This window comes from Crinia signifera, chromosome 1 (assembly GCF_055691185.1).
Source record: "Crinia signifera chromosome 1, ASM5569118v1, whole genome shotgun sequence".
NCBI classification, from domain to species: domain Eukaryota; kingdom Metazoa; phylum Chordata; class Amphibia; order Anura; family Myobatrachidae; genus Crinia; species Crinia signifera.
Window position 1 is genome coordinate 66,845,093 of NC_139217.1, and position 20,413 is coordinate 66,865,505.

The window sequence follows — 20,413 nt, forward strand, 5'->3', positions numbered from 1 at the left end:
TGAGGAGGGGCATGCTATTTTTATTCATGTGCTGTAAGCACATGAATATATATTTAATTAAAAAAAATATATATATATTTTTTTTTTACACAGCAGCCAGCAGGGGGCGCCGGAGCCGAGCCGCTCATTACATATTCATATATTCACTGCACCCGATCGTTACGATCGGGTGTAGTGAATATACGCGGTCCCCTGCTGGCACCCCCGGGGGGGCAGCCTTTGCTGCCTGGCACCCGGGGAGCCCACCTCCCCCCCACATACGCTCTGGGGCAGGCAGAGAGACTTCCATCTCTCTGCCTGCCACCGTCCTCAGGCTCCCTGCGGCGTTCGCCGCAGGAGCTCATATTCGCCGGTCAGGGGCAGCGAGCCCCTGACTCGTTGAATACGGGAGCCGGCGAGGCTCCGGAACGAGGCGAATGTGCAGCGAATCCTAAAAAGGATTCGCTGCACCTCGCAGGTATTCACATTGAATACCGCCCATTGTCTCTCTGTGACTCCGATGCCCCACCTACTATCATATTGCCCTTTTAACAACCACAATGTGCAACTAACAAGGCTTCACTCCCCATGTTTTTGTATTGGCAAGTTCATTTCACTGTCCCTACCCCCCTCACTACGTAAGTGTGTAAAAGTCAGGCATTTCCAAAAGAACAACTCAGAACACAATGAAGCAAATTATCCGGGGGGTATTCAATCCTGGATCACGGCTGTCGATCCAGGCCTTAACGTTTTGCCTGACAGCAAAATCGGAAGGTGGGATTCTAAGTCCCGCCTGCCAATCGGCGAAAAGTGGGCGTGTCCACTTAAACGGCCGATCGTGACAATCCACGGCCAATATCGGCAGAATGGGGCCGACAGCTTCTGAAGTCGGGCTCGTTCTGCCGTGATCCCTGTTCAATGCTGTCGGTAAAGACAGCCTTGAATAGGGACCCGCTGCTATTTCCCCCGTCGGGAATCACAGTGCAACATTGATCTGTTGGGGGCAGTTCCTGAGGTGCTGCTGTAAAATGGCTGAACATAAAAATAGGATTTTGGGTACCTACCGGTAAATCCTTTTCTCGTAGTCCATATGGGATACTGGGCTTCACTACTATGGGGGATTGAGACCTCCGCAGGAGAGACAGGCACATAAAAGAACTTTCAGTGTGGGTGCACTGGCTCCTCCCCTCAATCTCCCTCCACTAGTCAGTTAATGCAAAAACTGTGCCGAAGGAGAGCATGTGAGGAGTATGTGATAATGTATTGTGGTGAGATTCATCCAGCACACCCAAACGAACAAAAAACATATAAAAGAGGTGAATCCAAACAACTTAAGAGGACACCTGTAACTAGAACAAATCTATAGTCCTATTTATCCTATAGAAAACAGGGTAATAAGCCTAACCATAAAGTAGGTCTGACAGCAGAAAAAGCCGCACTGAGGCGGGCTCCCAGTATCCCATATGGACTACGAGAAAAGGATTTACCGGTAGGTACCCAAAATCCTATTTTCTCTACCGTCCAATGGGATACTGGGCTTCACTACTATGGGGAGGTCCCAAAGCTATCAGAACGGGTGGGAACGTGCGGATTCTGCTGTAGAACCGCATTCCCGAACTGGGAATCCTCCCTGGCCAGGGTGTCAAACTTGTAGAACTTCACAAATGTGTGTTGCCCTGACCAAGTAGCGGCCCTGCATAGCTGCATAGCCGACACCCCTCGAGCAGCCGCCCAAGAGGTACCTACAGACCTGGTTGAATGAGCCTTTACTGAAAAAGGAAGCGACAAACCAGCTGATGCATAAGCCTGCTGGATAGTACATCTTATCCACCTGGCAATGGTACGCGTTGAAGCAGGTAAACCCTTCTTTTGCGCATCATAAAGCACAAACAGGCTGTCCGTCTTACGGATCCTAGCTGTGCGCTTGACATACCCCTTAAGGGTGAGGACCACATCCAAGGTATCTGGTATATCTGGGTGTGTCGCGCTAGAAGGAACCACAATAGGTTGGTTTAGGTGGAACCCTGACACCACCTTTGGAAGGAATTGTGGTCTAGTCCTGAGTTCCGCCCTATCGTTGTGGAACACAAGGTAAGGGCTCCGACAAGATAAGGCCCCGAGCTCGGACACCCTCCTGGCCGAAGCTAGAGCCAGCAAAACAACAGTCTTCCAAGTGAGGTGTCGCAGCTCAGACTCTTCCATTGGAACAAACCGGGCTGATTTCAAGAAAGTAAGAACTACTTCCAAATCCCATGGTGCAGTGGGAGGCACAAAGGGGGGCTGAATCCTCAGCACCCCTTGTAAGAAGGTTTGCACTTCCGGCAAGGCCGCAATCTTTTTCTGAAAAAACACAGATAGTGCAGAGATTTGGACCTTTAAGGAACCCAATCTGAGTCCCTTATCCAGGCCAGCCTGAAGGAAACGTAGCAGACTGTTTAATCGAAAACTGGCCGGAGGCAAGTCATTCTTCTCACACCAGGCAATATATCTGCGCCATATTACATGATAATGAGCAGCCGTCACCGGCTTCCTGGCTTTTATCATTGTAGTGACGACAGAGGGATGGAGACCCTTGTGGACTAAGATCTGCCGCTCAACCTCCAGGCCGTTAAACGTAGCCGCTGTAAGTCCTGGAAGACGAACGGGCCCTGGAGGAGCAGGTCTTTTCTTAGGGGCAGACGCCACGGGTCTTCCACTAGCATGGCCTGAATGTCCCCGTACCAGGCCCTTCTTGGCCAGTCTGGTGCCACCAGTATGGCCTCCGTCCCCTGATGCCGGAGCCGCTTTAGCACCCGAGCCAACAATGGGAGAGGTGGGAAGAGGTACACCAATTGGAAATCCCAGGTCCAGGTGAGAGCGTCCACCGCTATCGCCCCTGGGTCTCTGGTCCGTGCACAGTACATTGCTACCTTGTGGTTCAATCGTGAAGCCATCAGGTCGATCTGAGGGAGCCCCCACAGATCCACTATGGCATTGAACACTTGAGTGTGAAGGCCCCACTCTCCCGGGTGAAGATCGTGACGACTCAGGAAGTCCGCCTCCCAATTGTCGACCCCCGGGATAAAAATGGCAGACAGGGCCTGGACATTCTGTTCCGCCCAGGACAGAATCTTTGACGCTTCTCTCATGCAAGGCATGCTCTTGGTACCACCCTGCCGATTTATATAGGCCACAGTGGTGGCATTGTCCGACTGGACCTGGATCGCCTTTCCCTGTAACAATGGAGCTGCCTGTAACAGGGCATAGTAGACCGCCCTCAACTCCAGCTTGTTGATATGAAGGCCTGACTCCAGTGGAGACCATCGACCCTGTAGGCGGACTCCCTGTGTCACAGCTCCCCAGCCCCTCAGGCTGGCGTCCGTGGTTACCAGAATCCAGTCCTGGATCTGGAACCGTCTGCCTGCCAACAAATTGGATGAATCTAGCCACCACTGTAGCGAGATCCTGGTTTTTGTTGCAAGGCCAATCCTTCTGCGCATCTGCAGGGGGGAGCCGGACCATTTTGTCAGAAAATCCAATTGAAAGGTCCTGGAATGGAAGCGGCCAAATTGTATTGCTTCGAATGAAGCCACCATCTTGCCTAGAAGCCGGAGGCAAAGATGGATCTGTACCAGAGGTGACTGTAGGACCTCCCTGACCAGCTGTTGTATTGCAGTGACCTTTTCCATCGGCAGAAAAACTTTTTGTTCTGATGTATCCAGGATCATGCCCAAGAAAACCATCCTCTGGGTTGGGACCAGCGATGATTTGGGCATGTTTAGGATCCACCCGTGGTCTCTTAGAACCTGTATGGACAGATTGAGAGCACTGCTTAAAGCCTCCGCCGACCCTGCTTTTATTAGCAGGTCGTCCAGGTATGGCACTACATTCACCCTTCGGAGCCTGAGTAGTGACATCATTTCCGCCATTACCTTTGTGAAAACCCGCGGGGCTGTCGACAGGCCGAAAGGCAACGCCCGGAATTGGTAATGGTCGTTCCCCAAGGCAAACCTGAGATAGATTTGGTGTGGGGGCCAGATAGGAATGTGTAGATAGGCGTCTTTGACGTCTATAGAGGCCAGGAACTCCCCTCTTTCTAGGCTGGCGATCACAGAGCGCAAGGACTCCATCCTGAACTTGAACACGCGCAGGAATGGGTTCAGTGACTTTAGGTTCAGGATGGGTCTTACTGAGCCGTCTGGCTTCGGTACCAGGAATAAGTTGGAATAATATCCCTGGCCCTGCTCCGTGACTGGCACTGGTACAATTACCTGAGACTGAAGCAGCCTGGTAATGGCCCCCTGAAGGAGCACCTGATCTTCCTGGGATGCTGGAAGTGCCGACCTGAAGTATCGTCTGGGAGGGGGTTTGTCGAATTCCAGCTTGTACCCCAGAGAAATGAGACCTCTGGCCCAGGTATCCAGACCTGAGGCGTCCCACACATGGCTGAAATGCAACAATCGCGCTCCCACCGCGAGAGAGTCTCGTGGCGGGAAAACCCCGTCATGCTGCAGGCTTAGAGGAAGTCGCGGCATTTGGACGGTCCTGGGTGTTGGAGGTGTTAGGCTTCCTAAACTTGCCTCTCGTGCCCCTGCTGGCATTGGAGGCGCCCCTAGCCTTGGGGCGAAACCTGTTCCCACGAAAGGACTGCTGGGAAGCACCTGTGAAGGTACGCTTTGCAACCGTGGGGGCTGATGGAAGGAAGGTAGATTTTCCTGCCGTGGCTTTGGAAATCCAACCGTCTAATTCACTGCCAAACAGCCATTCTCCTGTAAAGGGAATACCCTCCACACTCTTCTTTGAGTCTACATCTGCAGACCACTGCCGCAGCCACAAGGCCCGTCTGGCTGACACCGCCATGGCTGAATTTCGCGCGTTAATTGCACCCAATTCCTTTTGTGCCTCGCACAGGATCTTTGCGGTATCCTGAATGTGACGCAGGCTGTCCCCTATCTGGGCCACAGTCATGTCACCCAACAAGCCTTCCTGAATCTGGGTTGACCAGGTATGAATAGCCTTGGCCATCCAGCAGCTGGCTAAAACTGGACGCTGGGATGCCCCACTAGCCGTATATATGGACTTGAGGGTAGCTTCCAGCCTTCTGTCCGCCCCGTCCTTAAGGGTGGAAACCCCTGGGACTGGTAACAACACCTTCTTAGAGAGGCGGGAGACAGAGGAGTCCACTACCGGTGGCTCCTCCCATTTCTTTCTGCCCAAAGGTTCAAAAGGATATGCATTAGTGAACCTTTTTGAAAGAGTAAACCTCTTATCAGGGTTTTGCCATGCAGCCCTGAAAGCAGTTTCTAACTCTGCCTGCTCAGGGAAGTACACTGGCTGTTTCTTCTGAGTCATGAAGAAAGGATCTCCTTCTGTGGATGCCTCTACAGGGAGATCTAAAACATCCCTAATAGCCCTGATAAGGGGCTCGGGACCATGTACTGCCGTCTCAGGAGCTGGTTCCTGCAGACCCTGCTCCTCACCCTCCTCCAATATGTCCTCATCGTCCTCATCTGTGTCAGGATCCATAGCAGTAGCCTGCCTCTTTTGAGGCTGTGCGGGCGGGGGAGGTACATTTTGGGTATGAAGAATATCCACCCTGGCAGATAACATGGACAATTCCCTCTGAACCCTCTGCGTTTGCTGAGTGTTAGTGGAAAGCTGTGAAGCCACAGAATCCAACAAGGTCTTTATGTTGGAGGCCCACGCAGGCTCCTGCTCATCTGCCTGCGATTGCCCCGCAAGCTGTGGGGGAACCCCACTGATCTGGGTGTCAGCACTACTGGGCTGTGGTGACATACAAGCCTCACAAGTAACCTGGGATTGTGACTTGGGCACAAACTTGGTGCTACACACCATACAAGTGAACTTTTTCACCATGATGAGATAGTACTACAATGTCTGTAGTAACAAACACAACCCCCACGCAGTCACACACGTGCACACACTGCTGGATGTGTTTCCTCTGAGTGAAAACAGACTATGTGCTTGCTTTATGCTGTGTCTGTAACTAAACAGTGGGGAAAAAACAGAGCAATTGGGGAGCCAAGTGCACCCTTAACCTGAACTCACAGATCTGGGTGAGCTGGTAACGCTAAACACAGTGATATAAACAACACAGTGTCTGACTAAGCTAGATAGCGCAGCAGCGCTAAATCGCTATAAAAACCTGCTGTCTCTGCCGTGCTGCAAGTACCCGGATCCACCACGCCAGTGAGGAGCCCTGTAATGGAGTCTGGCAGCGTGTGAAGAAGCAGGAAGTGACAGCGCGCGCCCAGCAGAGCTTGGTCCCGCTCTGAGTGAAGCCCCGCCCCCTTACACGGAGCTGGCGCTTACATATAATTATACTGACATTATTAAGGTGTAAAATATATATTATACCCTGAGGGGTGTCCCTGGTGGTCCAGCGGCAGCACCCCTATGCCAGTTATCAGACGCGGTGTTCACGCGGTCCCTGCTGGAGAGCCGCCATTACTAGCCGTCGTCTTGCCGCACCAGAAATGGCTGCGGGGACCCCTTGTGGGACCCCCAGCCTGTACTCACCACCGATGTCTTCAGACCTGTCAGGGGTGTGCGGCGGCTAGGGGACTTGCTCGCTACAGCGCAATGCTGTGCGGTGACAAGTCCCACGCAGGACTGGATTGTCCTGTAGCAGGGTCAGCTCTGCACCTGAAGAGGTCGGGGACTGACCCTTCCCCTGACACCCACGAAGCAGGACAGCTGTGTGGTCACTACAGCGCCCCAAAATAACAAACTTGAAAATAAATGTGGAAAAAACTCTGGAGCATCCAGAAGCACTGCCTCTCCTGAGGCACATTTTTCAAAACTGACTAGTGGAGGGAGATTGAGGGGAGGAGCCAGTGCACCCACACTGAAAGTTCTTTTATGTGCCTGTCTCTCCTGCGGAGGTCTCAATCCCCCATAGTAGTGAAGCCCAGTATCCCATTGGACGGTAGAGAAATAATGCTGGCAATAAGCAGATGGCAGAAACACGGCAGATACAGTATTCCAGTATTTTGAGTTTCCTTTCCTGAGGCGAGTGATCTTTAAGAGCAGAGTTTAGTACAAGGTGTATAGAAAGGAACAGTGTGACCGGGTAATGTACCTGAACTAGTTCCTCTTCTGCATATTTCAGTCTGCTGAGCTCGCACTCCGCTCCTTCCCTCAGCTCCCGCAGCCGTTGGGCTTCTCGCTTTGCGTCACTGATCTCATCCATTAATTTGCGCTCCAGGTTTTGTTTTTCTACAGCAACATTTCGGTTTTCTTCCTGGGCTTTATCTAGCCTTAATGTACAACAGAAGAATACAAAAAAACCATGAACACAACTTGCTTGCAAAAACTTGTATGAACAAGGGAAAAACATATCACGTGTGGGATGTGCAATACGGTCACAATGAGGATACAATGTTATTTTGATCGCTGTTCAGGTTGTGAAACAATTAAACCAAGCATCAAAAAGGAAATGACTTTCTGTGCAGGTCAGGTGTGATCAAAAAATGAGTTGCTCACTGCACTCTGCCAAGTGCTGGTAGATTGTTTTTTGAACATATATCCTACATTTGTGGCCAACCTCATTGGATCTGCTCTTACATTGGCTAATGTATCACATCTGGACAGCCAAACTGTGATAACCTGACACAGACACAAACCTGACACAGACACAAACCTGGCAGCGTGGTTAGAAAAAAATGTTGAGACACCAGTCACCTGCCAACTGAATTATCTGCCAGCACATTTTTGCAATTCATAACGTGGAAATGTGCTCTACAACGGATATTACCAGATATAGGGGGTATTCAATACAGGATTATGGCTGTCGGAATGTCCTGACAGTCTGGGGTGTATTCAATGCGGCTGGCGAGGGTTTTTTTTATGGTGAGGATGGCTAGTTTTTGGGGAGGATCAAGAAAACAAGCCATCCTCACCGTTTAACCCCCTCGTCGGCCATTCACCCTATTCAGTATTCCGGGAGAATCCCCTCTGTCAGAGGACGGAGAGGATTCCCCCAAACAGCGAGGTACGCGGCTAATGCAGGGAGCCCTCTGCATTTCACCACGAGCCTCGCCATTTTGGCAGCCGCACACACCGTTTCTACCTCACTGTAAAAAAACAGCGAGGTGGAAATGGCAGGTGCAGGGGGTCAGTTGAATATTGACCTGCGAGCTGTGATGACGATCAATCAGCACTGATCGCCATCACAGCTCCCTAAAGAGCATTGAATCTACCCCTCTGAATCCAGTCCATATTCGCTGGCTTCCGACGCGAACTCAGTCGGAATTCATCGTTCCAATGTTCGTAAAGACCATGGATTTCAAAAAACGGCTGCAGATTTGCGAAAAACGGAGGATTCGACAATCAACTGCCGTTTCCGATAAACAAGTTTTGTCTTAAAAAATAAATTAAAAAAAGACGAAACTGGCAGCCTACAATGTGGTGGAAAGGGCAGCATTTAATAGGAGAGTGCCGATATTGCCCCACTGTGGGCAATATTGGCGCGGATTGAAAACAATACATAAAGCTACTTATTAGAGGTCTGGTATACATGTCTAATCAAAGTTGTTTTTCTTTACAAACAGATTTTACTTTTTCAAATTGGTACAAAGGAAAAATAAGTTAGAATTGATTTTACATTAGAGTTCTACAACAGATCTGGATGCCAGGTGCACCGACCGACAGGGTAACCTACTGGTGTGCAGCTTGTACAGGAAGCACATCTGGTGCCTGCAAGGTACAACACCCCTCTACCTGTCTTAAAGCAGGGTTCCACCTATCATAGCCGCAGCCTATGATGAGGACATTAGTGAGGGAAGCCCCCGGGAAGCTGAATATACACGTGTAGAGCTCACGTGTCAGGTTTGGACGCTGCGTGTGACTTATAATATACATACTGATGCAAATCTGTAGCATTCTGAAGGCTAGAGAGCACAAATGCAAATCTAGACAAATGCAAATATGTTATTTACTTAAATCCTATGTTTTTATTTGCAAATAGAAGATATGGTGACTGCAAGGACCAAAGACCACTGCAATAGGTAACCCTAGCTAATGTTAAAGGACCAACATGACAGAACAAAAAACAGCATATTAGAAATAAGGTGCTTATTAACTTTAAATAAAATGTTCCCATTTCACCAAATAAATAAATAGTGATTCTACCTTTCCTGTAGTTCAAAGAGACTTATTTCAGCTTTGTGGAGCCCTTCTAAATCCTTCATCATCTGCGATATATGTTCTTTAGACGTCTTGTTCTGGGTATAGGCAAACCAGCACCCGCCGACGCCAATGACGATAGAGATGGTCAGTACAAAGTCTTTCACCCAGTTATGAGGAGGTCCTGTAAAGAGAATGCTTACATAGGTTATACAGCACAGATACATCGCTTTATCACCATGGGACTGCTTCAACTTCTTATACTAACTTGTTAATGGTCCAAACAAAACGACATCTAAGGCTTTAAGATGTAGTTTCTGCCTGTGACTTCGATCAACGATTTTCAGTTGTCCAATCATAAATGCCGGCTCGTTCACAGCTATTCTGCACATGGGAAAAAAAAAGGCGAAAACATTTCATTGCAATGTGGATCTTTCATAGAATTTGATTACACAGCAGTCATTTAAACCTTAATTGTGCTTTAAAGGGGAGTTTCAGCTCCAATCCATAAAAACCTCCAACAGAAAGTACTGAAATCCATCCGTGGGGGGGGGGTATATTTTTGGATTGTGGGAGGAAACCGAAGTACCCGGAGGAAACCCACGCAAGTATGGGGAGAATATACAAACTCTGCACAGTCAGGGCCGTGGTGGGAATCAAACCCATGACCTCAGCACTGTGAGGCAGTAATGCTAACCATTACACCGTCCGTGATGCCTACTTTAAGACAACCTAATGGGTCAGAGTGTGTTCCTAATGCTGCCCATCACATATTACACAAATAACTGATCTTCCAGGCTTTTCCGTGCTCATCCAGCACCTCACCAATGCATGGAAGCTTGCCACTAGCTTGAATCCCTACGGCCTCCAGGTGAGCACTTATGGATTTCTGCCACCAAGACACGTACAGCAATGGTGCTGCAGGTGACCGACCTGGCACCTGCAAGCCTTAAGCAGCCCATACACGGTCCGTTTAACGGATCCGTTTGGGACTTAATTAGCACACATCGGATCGGATCCCTGCACACTGCATGCACTGCGATCCGATGTGTACCTAGTACAAAAAGTATGTGCAGCACATACTTTTTGTACCGTACTATGTGATGCGCGGGAGCGCGCATCGCATAGTACAGAACGGAGCCATACACAACGGACCGTGTATGGGCTCCTTTAGTCTTTGGTGGCCAAATCTCCCTATGCCTGCACTCCATTCCATGATACATAAAAATCCAAAACACATCCCAAGCATTTCGGATGTGGGGAACCCCGCATTTACTGCTTTTGAAAAATATACAGAGCAGCACAGATTGTATTATGGTTAGCATTACTGCCTCACAGCGCTGAGGTCATGGGTTCATTTCCCACCATGGCTCTAAATGTGTGGAGTTTGTATATGGTCCCCATGTTTGCTTGGGTTTCCCCCATGTACTCCGGTTTCCTCCCACAATCCAAAAATATACTGGTAGGTAAATTGGCTCCCAAAAAAAAAAAACCCCTACAATGTCTGTGTGTGTTTACATGTGGTAGGGAATATAGATTGTAGGCAGGGACTGATGTTCAAATATTCTCTGTAAAACGCTGCAGAATATGTGTGCGCTAAATAAATACCTGTAAATAATAAATATACAGGGTACAAGTATACTTTAACAAAGGGCCTTAAGAAAATTCAGCATTAAAAATAATGGTTTGCTAACGACAGAGAGTCTATCACATTGAGTAAGCTTCATACGTGAGGGCTTACAGGGACTCTGTCAGGCTTCAAGGTCAGCACGTAGGATGGGATTCTGTGAAACACTTAGTCAGAGGAACAGAGGCCATTACCTTGGCAGAGTAGTTCCTCTCACAGAATTTTTTCGGAAGTTCATCTCGTACTGCGGGAGCTCCACAAACTCAAACAGCCACTGCAACGTCTCCTCTTCCGTCCAGTTATGAACTGGAAAACAAAGAACAGCTATTACAGCAGGCGTACTATACAAACAGATTTATGAGTGAGTTATTAGCACAGATCCGAAGGGTAATAATAAATAGGATAATGTAAATATTACTGAGAAGTATGAAGTATATAGTCAGTGACTGTATAACCACAGGCCGGCATAGATCAAGTCTTTCATAGCTATTCACATTTCAAACAAAGGGTTTTACTTCTTTGTGGAACAATCCCAGTACCGTTATTAGGAAGTAAATAGTACCGCAGCTGCTAATGGGTTACCGCACTAGTAACCGAAACAGCATAAAAGCATTTTTGGCCACAAAAACCACAGAATTGTACAGATCATTTACACTTTGGATGCTTTGCAACAGTGCTTAGAGGATCCCTTTTAATGAGATATACAATCTCTATGTAATCGTAGTTTATTTATGCACGTAACTACATTTGTGAAATTATACAATATAACTTTCTATATATATATATATATATATATATATATATATATATATATATATATATATATATATATATATATATATATATATATATATATATATATATATATAATTTTTTTTTTTTTATATGTTGTGACTACAGACACCATGGCTTCTTTAAAAGCCTTTCTTTAAGAATCCCTGGTGTTATTCCACATTATTGTTGCTTGTGGTCTTTATCTAAGGAAGCTGAACCAATGTAGTAAATCACACACATATTAGGGAGGTGATTCAGATAAAAGAGTTGCTAAGTCTGCCGAGCATCAAGCTTCTCCCCCACAATTTGTAAATCTTCATGTATTTGCCATTCTTTTGGTTTACTTCATTCAAAGATTTGAAACAGACAGGGAACTGAAAAGGCATTTAAACTAGTGTTTTTATTCAAAAGGTTTAATGCTAGTGACATAGAGTACTAATCCTTAATTTTTTGCATTTCTCTGAAAATTACTTTTGCATGTTTATTTATTTACACAGTTTCTTATATGGCGCAGCATATTCCGTTGTGCTTTACAATTGGAAACAACAGTCATAAAACAAACTGGGTAGAAACAAACCGACTTGGAGGTAGGAGGGCCCTGCTCGCAAGCTTACAATCTATAGTTTGAATTTGGTTTTAATTAGGTTTTAATGTCTAAAATTGGTTTCATTAAAATATTTCAAATAAATCATGTTAAAGCCTAATAAATTTGGACTGTTAGGGGTAAATTTACTAACATGGGAGTTTTATTGCAGATGTGAAGTTGCCCATAGCAACCAACATACAGTATGTACAAGCCTATAGTTATACTATTACCAGCTTACAGTGATTTGGCCCGCAGCCTGTGGATTCTATTTGCATTGTGCTTGGACAAGCCAATACGTTTGCCAGCATTGGGGATGCTGCCAGTCAGAATACTAATGCTGGCATCCCGATGTAGGAAATCAGGTTAAATATTCTTACCCTCTGCCTGCCCCCCTTAACAATACAGTATAGTACACTTATAGCTCAGCACAGATGTTCTATCAAACTGACTGAGGTACTAATTAAGTCACCTGTGGCCAAGCATGGCTATGCATAAAACCCGTTAAGGCGCTGTGAAGGCGACATTTCAGAAACTGCATTAAGAGTTAAAATCTCTATCAGCGCTTCCATCAGGAATGTGATATGTAGAAAACTGGAAAGCAAAGCTTAATGAGTTTGTGCACTGGCACCATATAAGGAATAAGACTTTCTCCTGGTATTAAATTAAATTGTCTAAATCAGTGAGTAGTAAACGCAAGTTTGCAAGTAATATTTCATCTGGTGAACAGTCAAGAAAAAAAAGACTTGCTAAGCTTAATGTAGAAGGAATCATTAATAGCTAGATGTTTTATTTGGAGTGTTCTAAAAATACAAAAAACATCTATATCGAGATATAAGAGATAGATATCGCTATATTACCCTATATATTCCTATACAGAGCTACAGTAGGTATGGTCCCAATATAGACAAACTTCTAAAAAGTACAAAACCCAGTGGTGCTCCGTGAAAAGATACGCAGGTGGAATATGAAATGCGTTGCTTCACAGACGATTTTAAAGCAATTCAAATGTCTACAAAACGGGATACGGGCGTTTTAGCGAACAGCTTCACATCGAATTCATTTACATCGAACTCATATCACCGAATCAAATCACATCGACTTATTCATCACATCGAACAAGCATACATCGAGATGCATTCTACTTCGAACTCCACTTCACTGAACACCGCAATTCACCGAACACATAACATACCGATATATATAAAGTCGAACACGGGTTTTTTCGATTGCTATCAACTCGAACATTATAATATCGAAGTAACTAAATAGAAATTTCTTACTTCGATAACATTTAAATCGAAACTATTTACATCGAACACATTTAACGCGAATATTTAACTATCGAATGTCTTTCTCTAGAAATAAATTACATCGATTGACATTTGATAGAAGCAATTTACATAGATCTGATTTAAGTCGATTACCTCATTTTTCGAATGTCTTTTTATCGAAGCAAACAACTTCGATCATTATCTTATCGAACAACAATACGTCGAACAACAATACGTCGAACATCATACCGACGATCACTCTTGCTTTGTGCAGACCTGCCCCCTCTCCCACCGTGGCTCACAACCGCCACATTCAGCTGTCTCTGTGCCCTGCCCAAACTGACACAGCCCCCCGTCTATGCAGACGGCAAGATCCATCTAGCGCCCTGCCGTCAAATGTCCGCACTGACCGTTGAACCACAAGTCCCACAATGGCCTGCCAGTGTTGCACCCACCCCCCCCTCAGACACCCTCAACCATCAAAGTCTCTACCCTTGGGGGTCCCATCGTCTCCCTAGCTGCACCCGTAATGTACGATAATAAATAACTACTTCTAAATCCTCCATCCCCAAACTGACACAGCCCCCGTCTATGCAGACGGCAAGCTAGCGCCCTGCCGTCAAATGTCCGCACTGACCGTGGAACCACAAGTCCCACAATGGCCTGCCAGTGTTGCACCCACCCACCCACCCCCCCCCCCCATGACACCCTCAACCATCAAAGTCTCTACCCTTGGGGGTCCCATCGTCTCCCTAGCTGCACCCGTAATGTACGATAATAAATAACTAAAAATTACTTCTACATTGTACACGTCGATTGATTGTCAGCTTCGATAAATTGAGTAGTCTACATAACAACGGTCGACAACTTTACCGTTCGACCTTATATGTTCGACATAGGGTTAATTCGATCTGTAACCATTCGATATTCTAACCTTTCGAACTGCCATGCTTCGAGATTATTTGGTTCGTCTACATGGTACGTTCGATGTATACATTTTCGGTATTCCTATCCTTTCGGGCTACCGTTGTCGACTTAATTTCACTCGAATTTATACTCATCGGCAATACGATCCCATTCCCTACAAAACACATGCAAAATAAGTACTGTTCCAACTCAGCCTGTTCGTGAGTTCTTTCAAATGCATTTGCTCTGTAGCAATTGGGAATCTGCCCAAAATGTCCCAAAATGTTTTTATTTAAATTGCAAGAAAATGAACTAAAAGCTTTTCTGTAAACACCACACAGCAATGCTTTGTGGTTATTGCTTCACATGAATCCACCTTCCCAAAATAGCACAAAGCTAGTCTATACATAGGTTTATAATCAACTCTGTATTTGCATAAGATAACGCATTGTGCAGCTTTAGCTCCCTTTTTACCATTTTTCACCTGTTGCCATTACAACCCCTTTGCTGCGGAGGCTTTTCTGACCCCAATATGGAGCTTTTTTTTTTGTTTTGTTTTACTAACTTCTCGTAAGGATAATATCATGCATCCAAACACACAGCAACATGCATTGTCATTACTGCTTTGCATTAATCCACTAGCCCAAATGACTTCATAATTCGCCAATAATTCTACAAAAATGTTATCACTGTTTCTAGTTTGGTAAAATCTTCTTGATCCATATATAACATTTCATATTGGATACTGGTTCAGGAAACGTTCCTTCTGCCATCGTAAGCTAGGAATAGTGTGGCCAATCCCGGGATCTCGATCGGCGGGATCCTGGGATTTGGCCCCTAAAACGCCAGGGTTTCAAATCCCGGGATTTCGGGATTAGACTGCGCATGAGCAGTCTAATGCCGGGCAGCGTCTGAGCTAGTGCTCAGACGCTGCCCGGCTTCTTCCGTCCCAGGCAGTGCGGCTCTGCAACAGCCGCCTCGCGTCTGACTCCGTGCGCACCGCGCTGACCTTCCGCCGCCGCCCACCCACCCACCGAGGCTGCCTGCATGATTCGCCTCTTCCCGGACCATCGCCCGATGTCCGCCCGCCCAGGCTACATCATCCCACCTACACACCCAGGCTGCATCTGCCCGCACCGCACCTGTAAGTAAATATGCAGGCGGCCGGGGCTGGTTTTTGCATTAGGGAAGCCAATCCCGGGATTGGGCATTTTTCAATCCCGAATTCCGGGATTGAAAAAATTTCTGGGGATTGGCATCCCTAGCTAGGAATATTGGGGCAGATGCAATAAGCCCGACGAAGAGATAAACTGGAGATAAAGTGGAAGGAGATGATGCACCATCCAATCAGCTGTGTTTGAGACAGTTGGGAGTTGATTGCCTGGTGCATTATCTCCTTCCACTTGTATCTCCATATAAGCCCCTGTATATGTATGATGGAGACCCTGAATCATGGTTATGCAAATTATGTCACTATGGCTAGCGTTGTCATAATGCAGGACAGCAAGTATAGCTCATACCTAGCAGGAAGACTTACATTGTAGATACAAAATACTAGCGAGAACTATTTTCTTATACTGAGCATTTCTTCTACTGGAGAAGCATATGAAAGTCTGGTAGACAAACAGAGATCCGGCTTCAAGCTCATAAGAATCTGATTCACTATGCATTCTCTGCGGGGGTTCAGAAAATGACATTACCAAGTATGGAGAGCTGCTGCATAAGCCAAGGAGAAACTAACCATCCATCGCTACTGCCTAAAATCTGCGGAAGGGGTGAGTCCGGGTTGGGCTACGGGCAGGGGTGGGTAAAGGTTAAAATATTTACCTGGATCTGTAGGGATTTTGACAATAAGGGTGCCGCTGTCAAGTTTCTAATTGCCGGATCGATGCCGAGATTTCAGTCCCACCGCTTCTACTGGCGCAGATATTAGCTTGGCATATACATTACTGGGGCAGACATGACATAAGCCTGGCATGAGCCAATAAATATTCTCTTATATCTACCATTATACATGTATGATCTATCGAATCGGACCCATCAGTGGCATCATTTAGCACCCGCGATATATCGTATCTAATTAGGGCCATATATGTGTGTAAGCGATGCCACTCTGCTGGCACAAACCTCTAATATGCAGAGCGGGGAAGCAACAGGCAGGAGAGGTGCTCTTCCCCGCTCTGTGCCTCCAAGAACCCCCCCTAATCTTCCCCCCAGCTCTGGCATCTTCTACCTCAGCCTGATCCCCACTGGCAGCTCCCCAGGACTCCTTTATCACATGTACAAAATGGCACATTAAGTGCCAAATCATATGTAGCCCTTCCGGGAAACTGCTGACTTCAGGGAAAATCAGGTCAAACTTTAATTCGGTGCAAGAGGGCCATTAGGCTGGCCAAGTATTTGTAGATAGAACATAGGCCATTTATTACCCTCACTTCCCCTAATTATTTCAATGCAATTTATATACGTAGACCACCCAATGGAATCCCCAGTGAAATTAAATTTGAAACAGCACCATATGTGCGTTGTTACTGTATCCAAAAAGATTTATATGGCGGTGGTCCCTCCATGTGTGCCACTAACAAACCTTTAAATAAGAGAGCCAGGAGTCCATGCAGGATTCAGGATCAGAAAACTTTCCATCGCACTGAACAATTACAGTATGCCTCTTATAATTGGGCAGCTCAGTCGAAAAAAGCTGCATAGTGTCCAATTACTTATGCATACCAGATCTGGAACACCTGGTGAGTTACCATAACCGAGCCAACCACCCCTTAACGGGTCCACTGATGTCAGCCTGGGAGACTAATACGGTGGGTGGTCCAACACAGTGGAATACCCATCTGCGAGGAATGGGGGAAAGGGGAAACTAAATAGACCCAAAAATGTTATTCCCTTCTTGGTGTAAAACATAATCACACACAGACATGCCACGGCTTGCCCAGATATAGCAGCTGAAGTGTTACTACAATCGCTCATTGTAAAATATTTATCCAGATTAATATTTAGAACATTTTGGAGAATAACACCTAACAAGCCGTAGCTTCAGTATATTTTGAAAACATGTTTTTTCTTTCATCGTGTACGTAATTCCTTATTGCTTTCTTGACTAGAGCACATTCATTTATTCTTTGTTTTTGTTGATGTCAACCTGCAAAAAAAAAAAAAACAAGAACAAGCGGAACTCTATTTTCATCTTAAGCCACAAATAACTAGTTAATACTTCTTTCAGACTACCAGCAATAATCCAATTTATTGCATGTGAACGTGCAGACCTCTGGGATTTACTCTAAAAGGGCACAGTGGAAAAAACCCAGGTCGAGCGACTGGGCATATAAACACAGTTAGCGAGCAGGGTTGAACACTAGTTTAGCCCGAGCCATGGTGCAGTATGAACGGGTAAGCCAGGTCAAGGAAACCGAGACATTCACAGAAATGGAGCATAAGATGCATAGAGATGATGTCATCTCCAAACACTAGTGCACCGTCGTCAAACTTGCCAGGGGAAGCCACCAGCCTCTATTATCAGCTGTTCCCCCATATGCATCCGGCTCCAGAAAGCAAAAAAAAATTCCTGGGGCCTGTACCCGATAGGAAATAGCTCTTAACGGAATTCACAAACATTCATTCCAGAGACAATAACATACAGTCATACCTACATTACCATTTCACAGCTCGGTCTGGAGCATTCTGGTTTGAGGGGGGATATAGATTGCGAGTATATAAGCTCCTTAGTCTTCAGATAAATCCCCCAACATAACACATTTTTAGGATCTCTACCTCCGAGCTACTAACCCAATTAAAATGATTCACTTGTCTATGCATTATTAAGCATGTGCTGGTTCCATTCTCCAACATAAGTGCTCAATCTCACTGATTTTTCTTCAGGCGGTATCCCCCCCAAAAAATAAAAATCTTTTTTTCGTAAAGCAAATGGAAAAAATAATTTTCTTTTAATGAATGGTCAAGAAACAGCAGCTAACCATTTTTTCCCTTGTCAACACCTCAAAGAAATACTTTGTGCTTCTTGTTTTGCCAATAATCTTTCCAAAAATAGTAAAAAAAAAAATTTAACTTTACTCTCTCAAGTTACTATGTGTAAGACTACATAGGAAACCAGTGTCAAAGTTCCGATATACAAAACTGCATTTGAACAAAAATAATGTACACTGGTGTAAGAGTACACCACCATACTTCGAGAAAACAAAAACACAGCAAAATAACCACAAGTACCGAATACCAAGCATAGGGGGAACACTGGGCCATATGAAAATGTAATCTGATTTCTAAGCCACAGAACCTCACAAACATTCAGATCATCATGAACTTCTGACACCAGAATATCCTACAGTATAATGTGAGGCCATCTGTCTGGCAACTGAAGCTTGGCCAAAATACTACAATGATCCCAAGTATGCGAGGAAATCTACAAGTGAGCGTGAGTGAATCAAGGCTTTGTAATGGCTAAGTCCAGACCTTAAGACCTCGGAGATTGAGGGTGGGGGGAGTGTGTGTAGAAATCTGTGCATAAACAAATCTCTTCAATCAGGAATGGACTGAGGCAGTGTTGTAAGGATGGAGCCAACATTTATCTAATACGATCTAAGAGGATAAACTCCTACACACAAAGCTGCTGAAGGGGTTTCTACAAACTGTATTTTTCTGTTATGTTTTCACTACTATGATGAAAATCTATAATGTTCTTTGTTAAGCAAGTCTAAATACAGATGTGTCCTTGTTTGATCGTATATGCGATGCATACACTCTGGTATAGGCATAGTCTGTAAGACTAAATGCGTCAAACAAGCTAGGTGCACCTGTATAATCGTTGTTGGATTGTATAGGTGCGTACGATGACTCTATACAGGATCGTTAGCGAAAAACAACAAACAGTTGACCTTGCTCGCTTGCATCTCATGTGCTGCTTAACAGCCACCCAACTGGCAAAACCAGACCAAAACTGCGGTGTGTACCCATGTTCAAACAATCCTGTCAGCTCTACATGCAGAAGTACCGCCTCTGAGGGTGTTGCTTTGCTACGTACTCTCGTTTCAGTCACTGCACAAAATATACAGCTGTTCTTAACAGTAAATATTCACCGCATGTTCGTTCAACACCCTTCTATTTGTCCATAATACATTTGTTATTTGTTGCTCATTAAACTATGCTGTAGCACATAGCATGTTTTCACATGAAACCTTGTATGTAGTATTAAATAAAGCATTTTACATATGCGAGCAATACGCACAAATACATAGCATAAATATACAGTCAATATTCACTTTACATAGGTTTCTTTTAGAGCAGACTAATATTTAGTCTAAAAAAGAAGAACACCCCCCCCCCCCCAATACTTCTTCATCCCACCCTTTCCCTGCTCATTATGGTAATTCTATTTACATTGTACAAAACAGATATTGTTTGGAGAAAGTCTGATGAAAGATGGGCCATTAACAGAACACCAGGCTAAAAAAGTACGCATGTGTCTGCCTGTGCCCTCAATGCTCTACATGAGAAACTGGAACAAAATAATACTAGAGAAAATACATAGTTACACTGTCAAACCTGTTCAAGACTAAAGGAGTATAAGAAATCTAGGTGATGCAGTGATAAGGGAGAAGTGATAAAGTGACTGGTAATTTATCACCAGCCAATCAGCTTCTAACAGTTCCTTTTTAAACCCAGCCTGTAACTTAACAGCCAGGAGCTTATTGGCCGGTGATAAAGTACCAGGCACTTTATCACGGCTTCTCCCTCACCTCTGCTTCATACATCTAACCCAAAAAGTTCTTATGCAGCCCACACACGCACCGATCCCGGCGTGCGTTGTGGGCTTAACTAGCACACATAGCATCGCATCGTATGCCTTGTGCATACGATGTGCATGCGATGCGATGCTGTGCTAGAAAAAGCTAGTACAAAAAGTATGTGCAGCACATACTTTTTGTACTGTACGATGAGGTGCCGCGGGAGTGCGCACCCCATCGTACAGCATCGCACCGCCTGCATCGGTGCGTGTGTGGCCTCCTTAAGAAAATCCAAGCTGCAAACACAGACAGTGAGCAGGAACAAAACTATTGGAAAAGAACACCAACAGGAACACCTGTATTGCAGATATGGGAACACCTATCAAAGCCATAAACA

The 20,413-nt window shown here is 45.6% G+C and overlaps 1 protein-coding gene across 2 annotated transcripts in view; it reads right to left on the reverse strand.

Moving 5' to 3' along the window:
* STIM2 (stromal interaction molecule 2) overlaps positions 1–20,413 on the reverse strand; it is a 119,054-nt gene that overhangs the window by 10,608 nt on the left and 88,033 nt on the right. For both annotated transcript variants that reach the window (XM_083159176.1, XM_083159258.1), the window contains exons 4-7: positions 10,927–11,038; positions 9,374–9,489; positions 9,112–9,289; positions 7,061–7,238 (exon numbers count right to left, since the gene is read on the reverse strand). In XM_083159176.1, coding sequence (XP_083015302.1) covers positions 7,061–7,238; positions 9,112–9,289; positions 9,374–9,489; positions 10,927–11,038 — 584 coding nt within the window. The remainder of the gene's footprint in view (positions 1–7,060; positions 7,239–9,111; positions 9,290–9,373; positions 9,490–10,926; positions 11,039–20,413) is intronic.